Source organism: Columba livia, chromosome 6 (genome assembly GCF_036013475.1).
Source record: "Columba livia isolate bColLiv1 breed racing homer chromosome 6, bColLiv1.pat.W.v2, whole genome shotgun sequence".
NCBI classification, from domain to species: Eukaryota; Metazoa; Chordata; class Aves; order Columbiformes; family Columbidae; genus Columba; species Columba livia.
The window spans coordinates 20,535,689-20,558,370 of record NC_088607.1 but is presented as its reverse complement, the minus strand read 5'-3'; the positions used below and the strand labels follow the sequence as shown (position 1 = coordinate 20,558,370).

The 22,682-nt window shown below is 40.7% G+C and overlaps 1 protein-coding gene across 1 annotated transcript; it reads left to right on the top strand.

The window, feature by feature from the left end:
* The first annotated feature begins 2,354 nt into the window (after positions 1 to 2,354).
* LOC102088684 (D(1)-like dopamine receptor) lies at positions 2,355 to 9,877 on the top strand. The gene has a single exon (XM_065067449.1). It carries the CDS (start codon positions 3,100 to 3,102, stop codon positions 4,459 to 4,461), a length of 1,362 nt encoding a protein of 453 aa, XP_064923521.1. The 5' UTR covers positions 2,355 to 3,099; the 3' UTR covers positions 4,462 to 9,877.
* The last annotated feature ends 12,805 nt before the right edge of the window (positions 9,878 to 22,682 follow it).

Sequence of the window (22,682 nt, the reverse complement as noted above, 5' to 3'; positions counted from 1 at the left end):
CTGTTTCAGCTGTCCAGCCAATGCATTAGGGACCCAGAGAGAGGTATGAGTTCCAAATGCAATTCTAGTAAACCATTAAAGGCTTAAGTTTAAGTTCTGAGTCAGATCTCCTCTTAATCATAATGTGCTATAAGCATGTGGGCACTGAGTCTAGGATGAGATAGTTCTACAAGGGAAAAGACAGACAAATGGAAGGAAAGAGGGAGGAGAAGGAAACTGATTTTGGTTTGTTATACGAGTCTGCCTGACCAGGCTTCCTTCTTTTTTTCGAGGGAAAGAGATTTTGAATACAGTGACTACAATATAGAGACATTCTAAACATTGACATATGCTTTATGTATAATCTCTAAGTAAGTGCTTGGTGGCTTTTTTTTTTTTTTCTCAGTTGGAATGAGATTGCACATTTTCTAGAGTCACAAGAGACCATTTTACCTAAACCACCACTATTTTTTGTATTATTTTGCCCAGACCCTTCCTGTTCTATCCTCTGTAAGATTAATTCAAGAAATAGCTACAGGCCTTAAAATCAAAGTTCACTGCATTTTCAATTCACTGCACACACTGGTTTTCATACAGCATTGTGTTTCCCCCCATGTCTCTCTTTCCTCCCTCTCCGATAAGCTTACACTTCACTCCACCATGCCCAATATAGGAATAAGAGCAGGGCAATGTTTCTATTCCTGTCTTTGCCACTGACTCACTGTAGAGTTTCTTAAGCATTTGCATCTTGCACTTGGATCCTCTGGTATCTAAGAAGATGAATGCGTCTGTTGATGTTTTCTTTAAGATAAGAGCATTCATAATGTCTCCCTCTGTGTGGATTCTCTTGTATTTAGTGAGCGTTGAGTCTGCAATGCAGCCTTCCTACCCAGATGCCTACTTAATTAAAACTGTAGAATATTAATTTTTCAAGACAACTGCCTCAGTCAGATCTGACTTCAGCCAACAACCTCTGAATTTTGAGGCAGGGCACTTACATAAAAACATATGCACACAAACCAGCATGATTACAAACACTTTCCTTTATAATACATGCTAAAAAGGAGCTAGAGATATTTGTAGAGCATAATGAGATCCTGGAAACTGAAGAGATACAGAGACATTGAAAACAGTTCTTTTTATAAGGAAAATGCTAGCTACCTTCCACTACAGAGCCCTGTAGCATTATAATCTGCTGAATATGCAACAGCATTGCTCTTTCCTTTTCAATGCTATATTGCCTTAATTCCATCTACTGTCCCATGTACAATTCTTCACAGATATATACTGTTCCTTTTATTGATTGTTAAATAAGAGTAAATGTATTGAGTCAAATTAGCAAGTGTGTAGAGAATTCTTATGAAGATTTAGTCCTTAGTATTGGAATGAAAATTAGAGACCCACTGTGGTTTGCAGATGTTCACAAAATCCATGTACATGGAACTACAGATGGTTAAAAATAAGACAAGGTGTGGAGTTGGCTCTTATCTTACAGATTATGATATTTTGACAGCTACTACTGTTTTAACAAAATATATATTTTATCAGAGAAGATAAATTGCCTGAATTATGAGTTAGTCTTATAGACAAAGACATCAAGAAATGTATTCCAATTTTCAGTGTCAGAGAAGGAGTAACAGTGGGCTGTATTATGAAGATTGTGGTCTCCAAGGCACAAAGCAACTAGAATCTTAAAAAACATGACCAAATGCTAACAATCTGTTATGAGCTGGTACAATCCTGCTAGTTTATCTCAAATGTACTGATTTTTACAGGCTAAGCTGCCAGCTTTGCTGTTCAAAATTTGTTTAAAGAATTTCCAGTCTCTCTTCAAATTACCAAAAATGTCATAACAGTACAGTGGAAATCAGATACTTACTGGCTTGAAAATTATTTGGCACTAGTGAATGAAGTAGTTTTAAGTATAATAGGAGGCAAAAAGAAAATATAAAATACCTTATCTAAAATAAATACCTGTTTGCCATGTTAATTACATGAGCTGATATTTTCTATTCAGATCCCAGTCTCTTTTTTCTCATAACAGGATTACTGTATAAATTCTTCAAAAATAAAGGATTATACCCTGTTTGCATTAGGATACTTTATTGAAAGTAGGCTGTAAATATATGCAAGGAATTTATATGACAACATGTATACACAATTACAACAGCAAATGGAAAACTATTGAAATGCATCTGAAAACACCTTTGGCTGAAAAACACAGAGACACGTTTTGAGTGTTTGTGGAAATACATGAACAAGCTTCTGCCAAAATGAAACAAATCCAAACTAGAGATGTCTTAGTTTTCTATGCTTTTGATTTCTTTATGAAGGATTTAAATTCAAAACAAAAAAAAACAAATAGCAAAATACTGTTTTGCTGAAAACGCATCTTCTAATACCCCAATTTGATAGCATTCTCAGTGTGAACAGATGTGAAGTGCTACCCTGCTCTTTAAGAAACCTGAAATTTGACCGTGGTCTCCCAAAGGAGGAGATACTTGGAAAGCGCCAGATCCTCGTCCCTGACACTTACGCAAGTACAAATTGCAGTCTGCAAAAAGACTCTTCCCAGGGCGATGCTGTGGGGACATCTCCCTCCGTGCAGTTACGAAGGTCGCTTGACCCTGGGGACTTCCCACGCCGTTCCCCACCCGGCAGCAAGCTCCGTCTGAGCGTGGGCTCGCCCTTCCGCTCCCTCCCGCTGCAGCGGAGCCTAGTCAAAGTTGCTGCTCGCCCATCGCAGCGCTCCGTGCAGGAGCCGCGGGTGTCCCCCCGGCACGACGCAGCTCCGCCGCCGCGGGGCTGCCAGCGCCGCCCGCTCCGCACTCGCACCGGGTGATCCCTTGCCGGGACGGAGCCGCAGCGAGGCGAAAGGCGGCGGCCCCAAGCAGCCGGTGCGGTGAGTATAACCGAGACGGCCCGTCCCGCCGAGGGGGAAACTGAGGCAGGCGGCGGGGGGCGGACGGAGATGCCCCTGCCAGCGACCGATCGCCCTGCGGCAGACGGCGCCGGCTGCCAGGGGTCCCGCGACCCCGTCCTGGGGCGTCCTGCCGGCAGGAGCGGCCGGGCCGGGCCCTTCCTCCAGGCGGAGCCGCGGCGGCCGGGGTTGTGCTGCTGATGGGGAACGCGGTGGCAGGGGACGGCCCGCGGACGCTGCAGGCCCTCACCGGGTGCCTGCTGGGCGCCCTGGTGCTGAGCACGCTAGTGGGCAATGCACTAGTCTGCCTGGCCGTCCTCCGCTTCCGCCACCTGCGCACCAAGGTCACCAACTGGTTCGTGCTGTCACTGGCCATCTCGGACCTCTGTGTGGCCCTCCTCGTGATGCCCTGGAGGGCAGTCACTGAGGTGGCTGGTGGCATCTGGATCTTCGGCAGCCACTTTTGTGACACCTGGGTGGCCTTCGACATCATGTGCTCCACTGCCTCCATCCTCCACCTCTGCATCATCAGCTTGGACCGGTACTGGGCCATCGCCAGCCCCTTTCGCTATGAGCGCAGGATGACACAGCGCCTTGCCTGCACCATGATAGCTGTGGCCTGGGTGCTCTCCATACTCATCTCCTTCGTCCCAGTGCAGCTGCACTGGCATAAAGCCAAGGATATGAGATACCCAGGCTCCTGGCTGCCTGGGACACCCCGCTGTGATGTCAGCCTGAACCGCACTTACGCCATCACCTCCTCCCTTATTAGCTTCTACATCCCTGTAGCCATCATGATCATCACCTATACCAGGATCTACCGAATTGCCCAGGCCCAGATCCGCCGCATCTCCACCCTCGAGAGGGCAGGGGGGCAGTGGCCAGCTCACAGCAAGGAGCCTACCTCCTCTTTGCGGAGTTCCCTGCGCAAGGAGACCAAGGTGCTGCAGACCCTCTCTATCATAATGGGAGTCTTTGTTTGCTGCTGGCTGCCATTCTTCCTACTCAACTGTCTGCTGCCTTTCTGCCAGCGCGAGCTGGAGAGCAACCATGAAGGACAGTCACCCTGCATTGACCAGACTACCTTCAACATCTTTGTGTGGTTTGGCTGGGCCAACTCCTCAGTGAACCCAGTTATCTATGCTTTCAATGCAGATTTCAGGCGGGCTTTCAGCAACCTGCTGGGCTGCAAATGCTTCTGCTGTGGCACACCCAGATCCAGTGTGGAGAGGGTCAACTTCAGCAATGAGCTCGTTTCCTATCACCATGACACCACCTGCCAGAAGGAAGGGGCTGCCTCATCATCCGCACCCCGCCCTGCCATCACTGCCTGGGTGCAGCCCATACCCCACACCGTAAGCCTGCAGGGAGAGGACAGCAGCGAGGAGATGTCTATGGAGAAGAGGCCTGTGACTTCTCAGACACAGGCTGCCCCTGGCAGCAGCCCCAAGAGCCATCAGACACCAGCCATTTTGCAGTTTGATTGCAAGGCAGAAACTACTAGCCCCTGTACAGGGCTTGGTCAGTGTGTGGAACCCGATCACCCTGTTCCAGAGGGATAAGAGTTTGTGCATTTGTCACACACACAGCCATCCCATGGGGGGAGTTCACTCTGCTTGCACATGAGATACACCTGTCCCCCAGCAAACAAAGTCCCCCTCTGGGATGGGGACCTGCAGCTCTTACCCCAGAGGGGCGATAGGTGTATGAAGTCCACCCCAAAATCATGCAGCAACTGTATATTAACCTCTTTCCACAGCCATCTTCACTTCTTACTCTCTTTCAGAGTCAGCAGACATTTCCCACGCATTTGTACACCTTCACAAAATCAAATTTGTGATATTTATTAAGAATATCAAGATAATGAGATCAAAACAAAAACATGTAGTTTGCAACTCTGTAATATAATCTTACATAGATAAGTTCATCTTAGATTTAGCTTACTTGCTAAAACACAGTTTCCAACTCCTCCTGGTTTCACATCATACATGCGCATAATTCTGGTCTTAAAGGTTGTGTTTGGTTTTACTTCTGTGTTTATTTCAAAGCTGCCTATCTGGATTTACATGTCTGAATCTGTGTTTAGGCTCTTAAAAATTGCTCTATTAAAACATCACTATCTTAGGTTCAGTCAAAAGACCGCTCAGAACCCTGGAAAATTATATTGCTTTTATGTAGGATGCCAGACAATTTCAGGTGCCAAATTTTGGTATCCAGGTTTAATGATACTGAGCTAGGATCTTCCTCATCCTCAAGTGTTAGAAAATGTAGCATTGTATTGAGCTGAAGTTACAGCAGGATGGTGTTTGAGAACTAACGCTACAACTCCAGTGAGATTTAAGCTGCTCTCAGCTGAAACAGCTGCAATCCTTCATTCTCTTAGTTCAGACAAGCAATCCTTCCAGAAAGCAAGTTGGTCCGTAAAATAAAAAGTGGTCAGATCATCTGTCTGAACCCATTTCAGTCCTTGTAAGCATAAACAACAGCAAAAGGCAGAGCAAATGGGTGTTGGATGGCTTGCAGGAGAGAAAATACCATGTGTAACTAATCTGCTCTTCATGGCCAAAACTGGCAGGACCAGAGGTCATGTACTTAACTGTAAGGAAGACCCCAGAAGAACTTTCTAAGAATAAGTATAATGAAGCACTGGAGTAGATTGCCTAGGGAGGTTATGACATCTCTCAGTAAAAGTCTTGAAGATGAGATTGCTAAATGTCTGTCTGAAAGCACACTCACATCATTAACCCTGTCTTAGGGCAGAGGCATAGTGTAATGGTCTCTTGAGATCTTTTCTAGTCCTGCTTCACTACGACAGCAGGACTCCTTAAAAATTCAGCTTAAGGTGTTTGATTTTTTTTTTTTTGAGAAATTTTCTTGAAGGCAGAAAAGCATACAGTTAAGAACTTTGAGACACCACTGTTATAACTCCCTTATCTTAGTGATTTTGCATTTTAATTAGCATTTAAAAACTATCATTCAGCATACCTGGTGCCTCATCTAGAGAGAAAACCTGAAATAAACCTAGTATTTCCTTGAAAAATATACAAAATATGTGAGTTTTATTTTGATTTCCCTTAATTATTTTCTAGGTGATTGTACGTGAACTGTACATAGATTCAGATGCTAAAGGGTCAATCAGTTTCTGAGAGAATTTTCCTTGCTACATCTCTTACTTCCTACATAAAGCAGAAACACCTGTTGTAAGAGTATCAGCATCTTTTATCTCGTCCAAAAAAATGAAATTATATCTTAGGGTTCTAAGAGACTTCTCATCCCACCCCCTCCACACTAAAACTCATCCTGGGGATATTACTGACACACCTGATAAGATGCTATGCTGAAGTGGGACTCCCTCACTGCCTGTTACGCTTCTGTTTCTGTTGCAATAGCTTCAGCTGATTCCATCCCTCAGAGAGTTAACTCTCACTGCCCACACACATCTTCCTTCTCTTGGGCAGACAGTCTTCTGGCAGTCAAGGCCACACATTAAATTATTATGCACAGGAGGTTTGTGTTTGGTGGGGATTTTGTTTCTTTGTTTTTTTGGTGTGTGTGGACAGCCCCATTATTAGTGATAAAAGCTGAAAATTGATGTAAGGTAAAGATTTACCTTCACACCAGGTTTGCTCTGCCTATGGGAGCCATCTCACCCAGATAGTAGTCTGGACTTAATACACAGAGTGATGAAAACAGTGTATGACAGAGTAGGTGGCAGAAGTTAAGCCATGAATATATTTGAATAATGTTTTATCTTAAGAATAATCAGAAATGCATGGTAACTTTGATTTATGGAACTGCTTGGGTTAAGAATGCAAAAACCTATTTGTGTCAGTGCTTGTGGCTGTAGTTAAATAAGTTTCATTAATAGGTCAGATTGTACCTGAAAATAAATGGATATTTACCTGAAGAAAAAAACATGGTCTTTACTGAAGCTTTTTTAAAGGGACAGTTTAAAATTGCTCTTTGAAAGTGATGCAGAAAATAATTGTTTGTACCTAATTGATAAAGGTCACTAATGATGTACAGATGGTACACATTACAATAGTCTACAGCTGTAACGTCCACTGTAGTTAAATGCAGTGTAGTGTTCAAGGCAGCAACAAATTTCACTCATTTTAAGTGGCATATTACTCAAAATACTTCGTATTAAAGCTACACTGCATCACCCTTCAGACTACGTGTTCTGCTGTTGCCAATTTAATAACACAAATATTGATGCTGTGTGTATTTTTGTTTTCCTAGACTGGGAAGGATCCTGAATGTTAAGCATTCTGCAGGTCACACAGTTCTGTGAACAGTAAATGAACAAGACTTACTTTCCCAATATTTTTTTCCAGTGATTAAATGTGGTCTCTAATTGATATTTTTCTTATGTCAGGGTAAGAAGCTGTGTTAAATTAGACAGAATTCAATTAGAATTGTTAGGTTTGAGTCTGGTGAGATAATTAAAATTATTACAAAAAATTATTAGAAAAAGCCAAAGGTTTACTTCAGCAGAAATTAAAAGGCAAAATTATTTCCTGTTTACACATTTGCAGTGACCCAAAAGAAGCACCTTCCAAAGCAGAATCTTGGCAGTACTTAGTTGGACAAAGTGAGTCAAAAATAATTAAGGTATTATTTCAGAGACATCTATGGCTATTCCTCAAACACCCGTCTTGTAACTCAGATGATCAGATCTACATACTACTTTATGTATTCACCACAATGTGTGTCAGATACTTTACTGACTAAAAGCAGTTCACTTCCATGCCTAGTGGTTCCACATTTACAATGGCCTAAAAAATAGTTTTTAAATAGCCTTGGTATCCAAACAGTCCAACCACACAGATACCTTTTCTAAACACTCTTGTTAACCAGTGCCTGAACGTCCAAATCAAAACATGTCCCAGTTCAGCAAAATAGAGCTTTACAACGTACACCAAATGCCTTCTCTGTTCAGTCAAATAATACCCATTTCCTTGTGTCAGTCTACGAAGTTCTCAACCAGCTACACTTCCCAAGAGCTCTTATTTCTGTTAAACAACTGAAATGAATACAAACTTTTTGTGGTCAGCTAAAAACTTAGTAGCCTAGCCAACAAGGCAGCCCTTCTCACTATTACATTGCACATGAGAAATAGGGATAATGTCTCTGTAGCCTCCTTGGGTGGATGTAGAGATGCTTATCCAGCTGGGAGCTTTTCCTTCCTGCCCGCTTTCTCTGAAATTGTTCATTGAGTTTAAAAGTTAAACACGGGGGTAAACAGAGACAGATATGTGGATGCACATGTACGTACCTTCATAGACAACTGTGCTAAAAGATGATCAGCATTCTTCAAGGAAAAGGAGATCTAAGCTTCAAGGGAGAGCTCTCTCGAGCTGAAGATATGGCAGGGTGAGGACAAGAACTCCCTCCTCATGAAAGACCAAGGCTGGTTCCCGCAACCATGTGTGGCAGAGATGCCAAGTCACATTTCCATAACCAGCCACCAGAGCGTTGGTTCTAAGACCAACTGTAGTGCCACCAGCTACAGCACCTTTGTGGCAGGATGTAACAGTCAGACAGCAAAGATGTATTTGAACATTGCATTGATGCAAAGTTTCAGCTTGTTTCCTAAGCAATATTTTAAAAATATTAATTACAACACACAGGCGTTCTTGACATTAAGCTTACGTTATTATATTCTGATGTTTATTGCTTATTGTTTGCCTGTCACTTATGTATTTATTTTGCATTACACATAGACTTTCAGGAGATCACTGTTGACTTTAGGAAGCTTGTTACAGCTACAGCACTGCCTCTATTCATATCAGTTTCAGGAACGAGAAGGGACTGAAAAAGCACGTCACTTGGCATGAGAAAACATAAAGCCCTGGGACAGTTCTACAATTCAAACCATAACAGCAGAAAAACATATTCTCAAAGGAACTTCCCATTAGCAAAATCTAAATAAGCAAAACCTAAAAAGATGAGATTTCCTCCCAGCCTCCTCCTCCCTTCAGATTAAAAGGCTACCCATATATCCAATCTCCAGGGAGAGTCTTCCAACTTCCTTCTCCTTCACAAATGCACACAGGCATGCAGATACTGCAGAGGGAAAGGGTTTCTTTCCCCTCTTCCAGCTCTAGCTTGTCCCCTGCTTCCCACAAGCCGCTGCCCTGTCTTTGAATAACAAGCAAAGCAGAAAAAGAAAAAAAGAAAATAAAAAGGAAATGTGGTCACCACCACAATGACAAATGACTCCACTTTCCAGGGTCTAAGCAGCCATTTATGAGGACAAAACCCAGTACAGTCATATGGGTATTCAGCTTTGTATTTGCACAAGCTTTTGGATTCCTCCACTTGGATGTTTTCAGGAAAGGCACTTCATAAAAGGCCATGAAAATTATTTTAGCCTTTATATATCACAAAATATATTACCAAGGCATCAAAGGAGATTATATTTTTCCAACATTAGTCTTCCCCCCTCATAATTTTATTTCTTGCTAAATTGTATTTCATTTTGCTGAGCTGAATATAGACTAAGTATCATTGTGTTTGTCCTTAGAAAGTCCAAATATATGTACAGATGGAAAATTAAATATTTCTAAAGATTTAGCAACTATTATATAAAGCTGCTATGATAAAGCTAAAAATATTAAATTTCATCCAGAAGTCTATAGTTAGGTATAACTTTAACAAATGCTAAATTCAGTGGAAATACCAATGTAAAGGAAGCCTCAGTTGTATATAACTTTTTCTTATTCTTCTAATAATAAGATGATGCCTTAGCATTTTGGTAAACTTTAATTTCAGTGAGAAACAGCTGACCTAGGTAGCAAAAAGAGAAATCTATTATAAAACCCAGTTGCCATAAGCATCTGTTGTTTCGCTTGTGCCAAAATTGTGCCTCTTGTGTTGGATTTCAGATGATGCACCTACATACATCATATTAAGTGTATTTCCATCAGTTGAATATTTCTCAGTAAAAATTATTTTGTGAAAAATTCTATTCTTCATAAACTGGTATTTTCCTCACTTGGGGGGCTGAAGTGGCTTTCTGGATGTTAAGCACTATGAGTCCAGTCCCTCTGTACTCTGATGCACTTAAGTGGTTTCATCACCATGGTTACAGACTCCCACCACATAATGCTTAACTTTATTTATCTCATTGTTATAATTTAGCTCACTTTCCTGAATCCTTTCCTACTACAAAGGGACACACAGCAGGATGCACTCCCAGGCATGGGCATAAAGGTGTTAGAATAATGAATTTTCCTAGCATATTTGGCTTTGGAAAAACACCACCACCACAACAAAACAAACAAAACAAAACACAAAACAAAAAAACACACCCCCCCCCCCCCCCCCCCCCAAACAACCAAACCAAACAAACAACCAAACCAACTCAAAACAAACCATCACACACACACAAAAACCCACACTTACTGAACTTATTGGCTTATTGTCCCTCACCAGTCCCTACTTGTGTCTAATCATTCAAGACATTTTAGAAAACCCTGGTTTTATATGTGCATTTCACATTTTTCTATGTTAAATAGTGACATGATGCCTAGAAAATGCCTAAACGACTGACAGCACTAAGTGAAGTGTGGACATGTATGCAGAATCTTCACATGTGCACAGCATGAAATGAATGAGGATGCTGGGGAAAATGTAGGTTTATCTTCAACTGGAGGAACACAATTTTGTCTTGAGCCTGCTTTTAGTTTAGATAGTGAGAAGACATTTCCATTTGTAAAATCTGCAGAAACCGTTGCTAGGTTCTCATTTTTCTTCAAAGATTATTTTCATAGAGTTTTCTGCAGTTTAACATTTTAAAATATTTTTAACTAGTGAAATTCATCTTTGTACCCACCCTCAGTAAGAGCACATCGCTTCATTTTACTCTTTTAATATTTAGTTCTGAAGTGGCTGAATGGAGTTTATACACATCATTTCATGGGCTTAAATCCTGTGATGACTTTTACACCAAAGGTGACTAACTGCATGTGAGCAAGGTGTCAGGGCTTCTTTTACAGTCAGTGGAGATCCCAAACAGTCAAATGTGTCTAGAAAGATTTACCTACTTTAGGATGAGAGGAAAAACTCCCTAGGCTCTGACTAGCTGAAGGAAAAACCAAACAAAAAAACCCAAAAACCACAATCAACACACAACACCAAAAATAAACCACAAACAAACAAAACCAAAACAACCCACAAAACCACCCCTCCTCCCACCGCCCCCCCCCCAAAAGCCCAAACCAAAATGAAAACACACACACAGGCAAACAAAAAAACCCACACCAAAACACCACAACAGTGATGCAGGATAGTAACAGACAGGAGATAAGATGATCAAGTGTGCAAACTAGTTCCATTTTTTGTATTGGTAGCAAGGACGAATCAGAGATCACACTAAAAACTTGACAAGAGGTAATGATATTTAATATGTACAAAGAACTAGATTTGATCTTTTGTTTGATGGCAGTCTGAAAAGTCTAACACCTCATTTAGATTTCAGGAAATTAAAATATATAAATGAAAGTGATAAGAACTGTCAATTTTCCAAAGTAGCTTAAATAAACAAATGCATAAAATAACACAGAGCATGAAATGTTTACTAATGCCTAAATCAATAACAGAGTCAGAGGCAGCACCACGGCAAATGTTCTTGGTATGCATTTGTTAACAGAGGGGAAATATATAACAACTGAGTTTCAAGACATCAAACTGGTAATTAGATGTTTTGTCTCTTATGTTTTGGACTATAGCAGAATATTAGTGCTGACAAACTACATTGTGACAAATTAATCAATAGTGGTAATTAATAACCATAATTTCTTGTCAGCAACATGGACAGTGGGCTTAAGTGCACCATTAGCAAGTTTCCTGATGACATGAAGTGGTCAACATGCCAGAGGGAAGGGATGCCATCCAATGGAACCTGCACAGACTTGAGAGGTGGGCCCATGTGAATATCATGAAGTTCAACAAGGCCAAGCACGAGGTCCTACACATGGGTCAGAGCAATCCCAAGCACAAATAAAGGCTGGGAGGAGAATGGATTGAGAGGAGCCTTGAGGAGGAGGACTTTGGGGTGTTGGTTAACAAGTTCAACGTGACCCAGCAATATGAGGTTGCAGCTCAGAAAGCCAACCGTATCCTGGTCTGCATCAAAACAAGTATGACCAGCAGGTCAAGGGAGACAGTTCTCCCCCTCTACTCCACTCTTGCAAGATGCTAGCTGGAGTACCGTGATCAGCTCTGGGGCTCCCTACACAAGAAGGACATGGACCTGTTGGAGCAAGTCCAAAGGAGGCCCACAAAGATGACCAGACGGCTGTGCAATATCTTTTGTGCTGCTCCAATAACTGACCCAAGACTGATAATACAAATCAACTCTGATTTCATTTGAAGCACAGGTCACTCCACTCACTACTACCACCACTTTTGCTTCCAGATAATGCACAATAGCTGCTTATCTGAATATATATTACCTTTATTTTATTTTTAAATATAGTAACATCATTTTATTTCACTTCTGAATAATCCTCTTAGCGAATTTAAGCCTAACTTTCAGAGACAGTCAAAACCCATGAATTGTAAATGTGTTGTTGAGCTTCGGTTGTTTTTTAGTATGTCTTATTTTATAAAGCTGAAATGTGTAATTTTGGAGTAGCACAAGCTGAGTTCAAACAATGCCTCAAGTCATGTGCTTCCAAATATAATTTCTTTTCTCCCCATGTGTTGCTACAACATGCCAGCTTCCCCTGCAGTCCAGTCAAAAGAGTCATTCTTTGGTAAAACACTAACAGAACATGAAGGAAATCTATACAGAATTTAAAAAATAAAATCAAATATACTTGAAGGCAAAAGAGTAGTACAGGGGATATTTTTCATCCAGTTTAATACCACTCAGTATTGGCACTAGTATTTCTACATTACTTAGAAAAAAACAATTATTTCCATTTAGAAAATGCTCATCACTGTCAGCCTCAGCTCTACTGTAGCTTGAATGAAACAGGCATTTTTCCATATTACCGTTATATTCTGACTTAGTCTACAGGATTTTAGAGGCAGAAAACACATCACCCTTGGTGAAGGTATCATGTGGTAAGAAAGGAAAAAACTGTTCATGCCATATTGCTCCAGGAACACAGACCTCTAACTTCAGCCTACTGACACACGTTACAACGGAAAATACTAAAAACTTCAGCACCCACCAGGACCTAACCTGGAAGAACTAGATGTACCTGTCAGGAGTCATTGTGATCTTAATAGCCTTTAGGCTGAGCATCTATCATCATGCATTCATAAAATTGATTTTCCTAACTTTCAGCCTGCCTACAGCCAATCCCACTGCTCTATATTGCCCATTACCATGCTAGCATGAATCTTCTGTACATTACAAGCAGCTCCTTCCCTGTCTGATACTGTGGTATTTGCTGTGATTCTGTTAACTCTTGACCTGGTAACTATAAAGGTCTCATCACTGCACCCTCCTAATAAACCACAGTGTGAAAAAAAATATTTTCCATTTCTGATGGAGCCTTTTAGACACAGAGAGACCAGGATACAGAAAAGAGAGGGCAACTATAATCTGCAAACAGAAGAAAAGACACATGGGTGTAGAAAGATTGCACAAAAGGACAAAAAGCATGCATGAGGTGGTTCATCCTGTGATGGAACTGACAGTCTGAACTCCACTTGTCTCCTGTCTCCAACAAGCAGCTTTCTTCTAGATGCACTCAGTCCATAGTGGGAAGGCTTGTTTTGGAAACATTGAGTCTTTAGAAAAATTAAAATGTAGATCCCAAAGAATGATCCTCTCCAGGCTTAAAAAGTCCTGGGTCCTGCTTGGAGGCTCAGTGGTCACCAAGCACTGTAGTCCACCACAGTAGCAGAGGGACAGTGGGCTGCAGCACAGGGACAGCAGAAGGGTGTCAGGGCAAAACTTCATTTATGTGACTTTTCTCCTTTGGAGAAATACAGCCAGAGCCAGCCCACATCTCCAGTGGGACAGGCTTGTCCAGCTGTCTGTCAGGATACTCATCTTTTTTTGACATTCTTGATTTAGGGATGAGAATATGTATTCTACCCGCATTTCAGTTTTACTGCATGTACCACAAAATTAATTCCTATTTCCTTCCTTGTAGAGCAAAGGGACATGAATCAACTCATTTATCTACAACTCTTTGGAGCTCACAAGAATAAAATACCATATTTTCTAACACAGAGAAGAAAATGCCGTTAAAAGAATGGCTTGAAAAAACTGTGCTTGCAGCAAAGGCTTGGTAACAGGATGCACATTTGTATCAAACCAGAAAACATCCTTTTGGAAACTTGGTGGCCTGTGTATTGTCAATGCAAACAAACACCAACAAGTACATGGCGCTCATCTGCTTTTCTTAATATTAAGTTCTGAGTTGTTTTAATCAAGTGTCTTTCTTTGATATTTGCTGCAGTGTTTTTATATTTGATGCTCAGGCTGTAGAGCTACTAAAAAAAACCAAAAAACAGACAAACTGGTTTTAATTTTGTAATACAAGAGCCATGAATCATATGTTGTCATAATACACACAAGCCCATGTATTTCTACTCCATAAAAATAATCAATTTATAGGCCACGGCTAACTTCATTTTTACCTGGTGTATAATACACCAACATTCTCCCTACCTCAGATCTCTAGATAAAACCACAGTATAAACAAAAATAAACACAGAACTCTATACAACCATTAAGTTGAGGGTTTTGGGGAAAAAAATATCCATCTTTTAGGTAAGTGACATGTATCATAATTATCTCTTAAGAGTTACTCTTCCTTGCAGTAGTCTACATATCAGCTCACATCATGGAAAAACAAGCTCCAGCCTTCAGTTTGTGAGTAGTTTGGTAAAAGAATTAAGCTCTAAATAAACAATGTCTGAACAAGCTGAACGTTAGAACTTGCTCCAGTTTCAGGTGAGGTACTTTGTTGTGATGATACACAGAAAGCACAATCAGTGTTATATTTTTTTCCTTGGAAAAAAATAGACTATTCCTATTATGTTTTATTAAATAAAAGTAGGCCTGATAGGCCAGTCTATTGTATGCTTAATACATTTGTCATTTAAGTTTCCTGGAATTTTAAGTGGAACATCATAGATCAGACCTTTTGTTATAGAAATTATTATTTTTCTAAAACTTGTATAATAGTATATGGGTTTGAATATTTCCATTCAAACAAGACATTTAATCTATTTTAAAGGATACTGCCTTCTGTTTACAACTTGGTTGTCAAATAATTAGAATGTTTCCTTTTGGAAGGGCTCTGCAGCTATATTTTGTTAATGAAGCCCTCACAATTTACATTTTCAGACTGTGAAATTTCCTCATGTTTCACAAAAAGAAGAAAACTAGGAAGCAATCCCACCCTTGAGTTTTCTGTGATCCGTACAACTCGTGGCCTCCCACACGTGGCGAATGAGGGGTTCATGCTGCAGTACCAGATTTTACATTACCAGCCGCCTGCCGTCCTCACGCTATGCCTGCTGCTTCTTGAATAGAAATGCTCTCTCACACCATCTGATACAAGCATTCTCTGGTAACAATTTAATAACTGATTTCCTGCATCATTTTAGCTTTTTCCCCCCTTTCTACTCTTTAGCTACTTTTCTCAAATAATGAAATAAGGCTTTTGGAGCATGTTAGGCATCTCCACCTCGTTGTGAAAGACTGCAAAGAAATGGTCTCAAGATGCATTTGTTGAGTTAATTTTAACACTTCGTATTTCTAGGAATGTTCAGATTAAATATTAGGTTTCCCCCCTCCCCTCCTGTCTATGTCTAAAACAAGTGGCCGAGATCAATTTAAAAGGCAACTCATTTTCATTCTACAAAACTTGCTTGTTTTTTAAACTGCCTAGTGTAGGTCTGTATGCACATTGCAACAGAGAGGAATATATATTCTGCTTCTTTAAATCAACTGTAGGATGACCAGATGTAAATTCTATGAAAGGAAATAGTCTTTTTTTGTTGTTGTTATTCTAATTAAGTCTGCTATTTAGTAGTACTTTAAATCAATTCTGTCTCAAATGTCCTTCACTATTATAGGGCAGAGGCTGATTTATTTTGAACCAGCTTAAATAATGGCAAAGGCAAAACTGAAGTTCAGCCTTTCACAAGACTTGAAGTTTTGATCAGCTGATAGAAAAGCACGGGGTGGTAGGGGTGTTTTTGCAGCTCCCATACCAAGCTCAACAAGGGGCATTGTCAATGTTGAGGTCAGTACTTTAATTATACAGTGAAGAATGAAGGTAGGAAATAGCGGTCATGTGGGTTCTCTGTGAAAGGAGACAACAATGACTCTTTGACAAACATTTGAGAAATATAAATGAAAAAGCTTCGTATGTTTGCTTATGAAGGTAAAGAACAAGCAAGGTAACCTTTACATGACTAATACAGAAGTGTCCTCACAGTGGAAGACAGATTATAGAAGAAAACATTCAAAGGTAGCATTTTAAATAATAAAAACACACTCGTAGAAAAATTAGCATGTAATTATGTATCTCTAATCAGAAATACAACAGTCTGAGTTGAGAATGTACAAGTCAAAGCAAGAAAGGAATATACACATGGTGCAAGGGACAAAGCAGTTCCTATGGGGCAATGGAACCACTACCAAAAACTCGTATCACTAAAATTTCCCGAGCTCCAGTGTGGAGAAAAAACAAACAAAAAAAACCCAACATACAAACCAACCCCACCAACCAACCAAACAAAAACAAACCAACAACCACAACAAAAAAACCCCCCACAAAACACAACCCAAAAACCAATGTTGGAGAACACAAGGTGAATGACTCAGAGCAGCTTGAGAAAAAACCTGCAGGGAATGTGAGACAGAAAAGATGGTGGAAACATATGTGGAACACTTTTTGTTAAAGCAAATGAACTGAGGAGGAGCGGTATTCTGGGATGACTCTGAGGCGCCCTGCAATGGCCTGACTTCCAAGAGAGCATTCAGCAGCAGCATGATCTGTTGACTGAAAGATGGGCATATGGATGATTTTAAGCAGATTCTGCAGCACAAGAAATTGACTTGTAAATCTTCTAGTCTCTGGTCAATACTATGCATTTTCTTTAACTTCTCTGCCATTTTGAAAAAAAAAACAAAACAAAACCAAAAACCATCTTTTGAATGAAAGGCTAGGTTGAAATGAATTGGAACTTTGTTGGCAGCAAAGGAAGGAACTAGCACACAAGCACACCAAAAACCCCGAGAAAGGCACCGTCTGACCCTTGAGAAGTGCTTAAATAAGATCTAAAAGAGACTTAAAAGGAAAACATGAGCAAGGAAATTCTTGTTTCACTTTGTTCCTTCTATGCTCTCATACAGGACACAAACCCCAGAAGTCCAGCTATCTGCAGGTTAAAGGCATTAATGATGGATTAACTGGTAAATAATCTTACAAAACTCTTTTCAATTGCCATGTTTATTTGCCAGCTTATGATGGAAGGAGGAAAGATGATGAAAAATGCTTCACGACTTTGCCTTGCAGTGCTCTAGCTCAGAGTGAGGGGCCATGGAACTGTTTGCATTCAGAAGATCCTCTAGCACAACTGAACATGAAGTGTTAGACAGCTCCACCAGTAAAGCCAGTAAATACATGATACCTTTAAGGGACTGGACTTCTGAGGTGCCCAGCACAGACGAATGGGACTGCAGGGTACCCTCCCAGTGTAAGGTAATAGTTTACTCTGCTCCATGGCCAAATGGAGAAATCTGTCTCTGCATGGCTCTTCAGCCATCAGCTTTTGTCTTTTACATCATGCAGAGCTTGGCTTGCCCTGAACAAAACCAGGTAATAGAGAAGGTCAGTCTATCTTATCTTCCTGTAGATGATGCCTATTATGACATTAAATATGACTTGATTCTCTTGAATCAGTAACAAGAAATCAGAAAACTGGTCACTCAAACAAGTAGGTTAAACACAGCTATGCTCATGTTGTGTATTTATAATAGAACAATTAAAGTTTTTGAATCAGTGTTCTTTACACTACCCACTTCCCTGAAAAGGAACTTTAAACAAAGGGCTGAAGACTGCAGCTATTTTCCACTTGTAATACAGAAGTATTCTGCAATCGTTATCAATTGTTGCTGCAATCCTGGGAGCTAAAAATAATAGGAATAGGTTTGATTTTTCACAGTGACCGGAGCTTTGATTAAAAAAAAAAAAAAAGGGTTAACTCAACTGGACTTTCAAAACTCAGAACCCTGAGGTTAAAGAATTAACCCAGTTCCTTGGACAGTATCTTCAATGAGGGTGAAATAGCCTATAAATGGAATACAGGCTTTTCAGTTCCTAGTTAAAATTTAACAAGGTAATTTATTCATTGGCCAATATATATATATATTCTCTTTATTTCATTTACTTAGATGGACGATCACTTACCTCCCCAGAGATTTGTTTCAGGCTCTCTGCAGATACAAGGCAAGCAGCTCTTCCATGGTGCACACTTTGATCACATTTTCAAAGCTGACTCCTATAACTATAAAGCTTATGTTCTAAGGTGAGGGGAATGATGGAGAAAGAAGTCAAACCCCGGCTACAGTAGCAAAACAGACTAACTAGATTATTTTAGCTGCAAATGCAGAACAAAAGGATACAGTGATTTTGGTAATGTAAGAATCTTTCCCCCCCACCCACCCCTCGTCCCCATCAAAACCAAGAGATAAAATTGTAGCATGTGCAGGAAAATTAATATAGAATTAATGAGTAAGATTAACATCTGCTTTTCTGTAAAAGATCAGTTGCAATCATGGAGGAAAATGTCTGTGTAAATATAGGTACTAGGAGAACATGGCAAAGAAAAATACAGGGGATAAAATTACTGTATGGGGAGTTTTGGCAAGTTTCATTCTGTTTCACTTTCTTTCCTTAGTTCACGAACAGTAATAGCTTGCATGAAATTTGAACTGTCCAAAAAGTGTAATAGCAAAACATTCATTAAAACGCAGTTATATATCACTACAAACCTGATATGCTTACGATAACCTACTATAAAAATGATCTCAAACGTATTAGAGAACTTCATTTCACTTTGCATAAATGCCAGTAAGAATGTGGAAAATGGACAAGGATCTCTGTCTAATAGCACATAGCAACTACAGGTGGTCACAACTTAATCTGAAAGCAACTCCAAGGTTTGCTGGACTAATAAGCTAACGCACATGATGTGCCTTATGCTCACTGGAGCCACAGAGGGTCTTAAAAGTCACAATGCAGTTCTTTATGATGCCTCATGGTACCCACAGCCCAAAGTTAGATGCCAAGATTCCTCCTACAGCCCACGGGAAGTCCTCAGCACCCCTGAAAGGTATTTATACAATCCAGCACGGTGGACAAGGAGCCATGCACAGCTAACAGTCAGCTATGCCTTGTTCTTCAGAGGTAGTTAGGTATGTAACTCTGCAACAGGAGATGCCAGCTTCCACTTCAAATTTCTGGTTGTAAACCTTCTCCTAGAGTTTGTTGCCTAAGTCATTGAATTTCTTTCCCCTGCTGTTTCAACTCCCACCTCAAACAACCAACTAAGGAAAGCAATGTCTCCATGCTCTAAGTATGAAATGCAGCTGGGAAATGAGAGCTCTCTGAAAATCCCCCTCTTTCCCTCAGTTAGAGAAAGCACTCTGCATCCCACATCTCCTCCAGCAGTCATTTTCTCAGCCTCTACAGAAGTCTTTCCTTTTCAGGACTTACTGCACAGAAATATAAATGAGTCAATATCAGCCTGTCTCCCCCCCTCAAGTCGTACTGAATAGTATTTGTTCAAAATAGAACAACTCCATGAGGAAAGATTAGAGGGGTACTGCCGAGAGAAAAATTCCATCAGAGTTCCAAACCCGAGCGGACGGAGGAAGGAATGCGGTCGACCCAATATGAGTGATAAGCATACCTCGCTTTATTGAGACACTAAGCTGGTTTATATAAGACTTACAGTAATTATGCCTACTTGTCATCTATTAATTGGATAGCATACAATAATTATGCCTACTCGTCTTCTATTAATTGGATAGTATACAATAATTATGCCTACTCATCTTCTATTAATTGGATAGTATACATAATGAGCTCAACCTTCTTGTGGTTTCTCTGGAATGCAACCTTCTCACCCTGCTAGAGATAATTCCCCAGCTTGTTTATCTTAGACGCTCAGCTAACCAGAGAGCGACCGCTCAGTACTTTTCCACTTATACTGCACCAGACTCATGCTAACTGAGGCCTACTCATGCTAACTTAGAACAAAATTCTCCTGATACAACGGATCAATAGAGCCATGCCCCTTCTCTATTAGCCATGTCCCAACAATTCCCCCTTTTTCTCTTTGGGCTAATAACACTTCCTTGCGAAAAGTAGCATCAATTATCTTTAAACATAATTGCCTAATACATGAAAGGCAACACATACCAATAAGCAATATAAGCAAAATAAAGGCAATTCCTACCAATACTGGTTTAAAGAATGACAACAGCCATGAAGGAAAACCTAGCGAGGTCCACCACCTAGCGATTGGAAAGCTAATCGACAAGATGCATTATTAAAGGGTAAATGAGCTAAACAAGCATCAGGTTCCCCCGTACAATTACAGTTGTTCCAAACAGACACATTATACAGTCCTGTAAGCATCTCAATAGATTCATTGACTGATAAAGGTATTCCAATTAGACACGTCTTGAATGGCTCTTGAGCTGAAGCGAGACTCAGACAGAAATTAGGATTGTGCGTCTTATTGGCCCAAGTTAACCAAATGTTCTGTTGCTTCATCAACAAATGCGGGACAGCTGTTGCACCAATGGCAGTCAAAATAAACACCATCAGTCCTTTAATGTTGGCCGAGTCCATTTTGCAGGTATCCATCTTGGCCCTGTAGGAGTAAGTACACACATGTATCCTCTGCCAATGTATTGAACTTCTGCAGGCCCTTTCCACTGTCCAGTTTCTGGATCTCGATAAAACACCTTCATTTGAACAGTTACTTTCTTTGAGAGACCTGAATGCACTTTTACTGGTGGCTCCTCATCTGATCCAAATATACAGAGGTAATTTAAAACAAACAATGTTTTCATAACCCTTTCTTGACTGTCCGTGATATCTTGAAATTTCTGCAAATATTGCTTCAGCGTTTGATTCATTCTCTCTACAATTGCTTGTCCCGTTGGGGAATGTGGAATCCCTGTAACATGTTGTACTCCCCATAACTGACAGAATTTACGCATCTTCTCACTACAATAAGCTGGCCCATTATCCGTTTTAATCTGTGCTGGTACCCCCATTACAGCAAAACACGCCGTCAAGTGACGAATCACATGACTAGCTTTTTCTCCTGCCTGTGGCGTTGCCCATACAAAATGACTATATGTATCAACTGTAATATGTACATATTTGAGCCTACCCATTGAGGGCACATGCGTCACGTCCATTTGCCATATCTCATTAGGACCCAACCCCCTAGGATTAACCCCTACGCCTAGACCAGAACCATGATGACTACACTGAGGGCAAGTCCGTACAATTCCCTTAGCTTCCTCTACAGTGATCTTAAACTGTGAATGTAATCCTTTCGCATTCTGATGGAACACACTATGTGATTCTCTAGCCTTGACAAAATCACTAACAGGGGCCGAACATGCTACCAACCTATCTGCTCTAGCATTCCCTTCCCCAAGGCCACAATCCCACATATGACTATGGATGTGAATCACTGCATATGGTTTTGTTCTTCCTTGAATTAATGTACGCAACTGTCTAAACAGTTCTCCCAAGCGCAGTTGCTTAACATCCTTAATCTGAGAATCTTCTATCCTGTGTAACACACCCGCGACATACAGCGAATCGGTCACAATATTAATTGTTTCCTCTCTCCATTTTCCCATGGCCCATACAACAGCAGCAAGCTCCAATGTCTGCAAGGAATCTCCCGGAACAGCTTCCAGCAAGTGGTGGTGCCACTCACCACAAGCGATCCAGGTAACTGCAGCTCTTCTGGACCTTTTTCCTGCATCCGTAAACACTGTCTGGGCATCTTCTAGGTGTGATTTACTGCGGAGAGGTTTCTGCATCCATTCATTGTGACCAATAAACTGCACTATTGCCGCCTTTACAGGAGACAAGGATATAGTTGTAGCTGATGAGAATAAACACTCACACAACTCCTCGCTATTCTGAAGGTACCACTCTATTGCTTCTTTTTTCATCGGAACATATATTGTCTGCAACTCTTGCCCTGTGATCTGAATTACACGCTTCCTACCCTTCCTTATTAAATCTGCTAAAGTTTCGACCTTTTGCTGTATTGACTTTCTTGGCTGTAGCTTTGGAAATACCCATTCAAGTATCCCAAGTTCCTCTCGCTCCCCTTTTTTTTCTTTGTGCTGTGTAAGAGCCCCAATTAAATGACCATCTGTTTGAAAAACAGAAAAATCTACAGGTATTGCAGGGTCACGTCTCCTTGTAAAACCCAATGTGATTAAGTGAGCTAAATTCTGGATCATTTGTTTTTGCTCCATAGAGAGATCCACCGGAGTGGAGGGATCGGTTCCACGCAGCAATGGTCGTAACACCTCTAACTGCGTATTGGTAATACCCACGACAGGCCTTAACCATTGTAAATCCCCCATGAGTTTCTGAACATCATGAAGTATCCTAATATCTGTGGTAATATGCAGTTTTTGCGGTCGAATTTGGGAGTCAGTAATTTTCCACCCTAAGTACAACCACGGTTCTTGTCGCTGAATTTTTTCCTTAGCAATTACTAAACCCTCCTTATACAACTGACA

Bases quoted from the DNA above. Each gene is read 5' to 3' on its own strand.
- LOC102088684 (XM_065067449.1), top strand. From the start codon at position 3,100: ATGGGGAACGCGGTGGCAGGGGACGGCCCGCGGACGCTGCAGGCCCTC.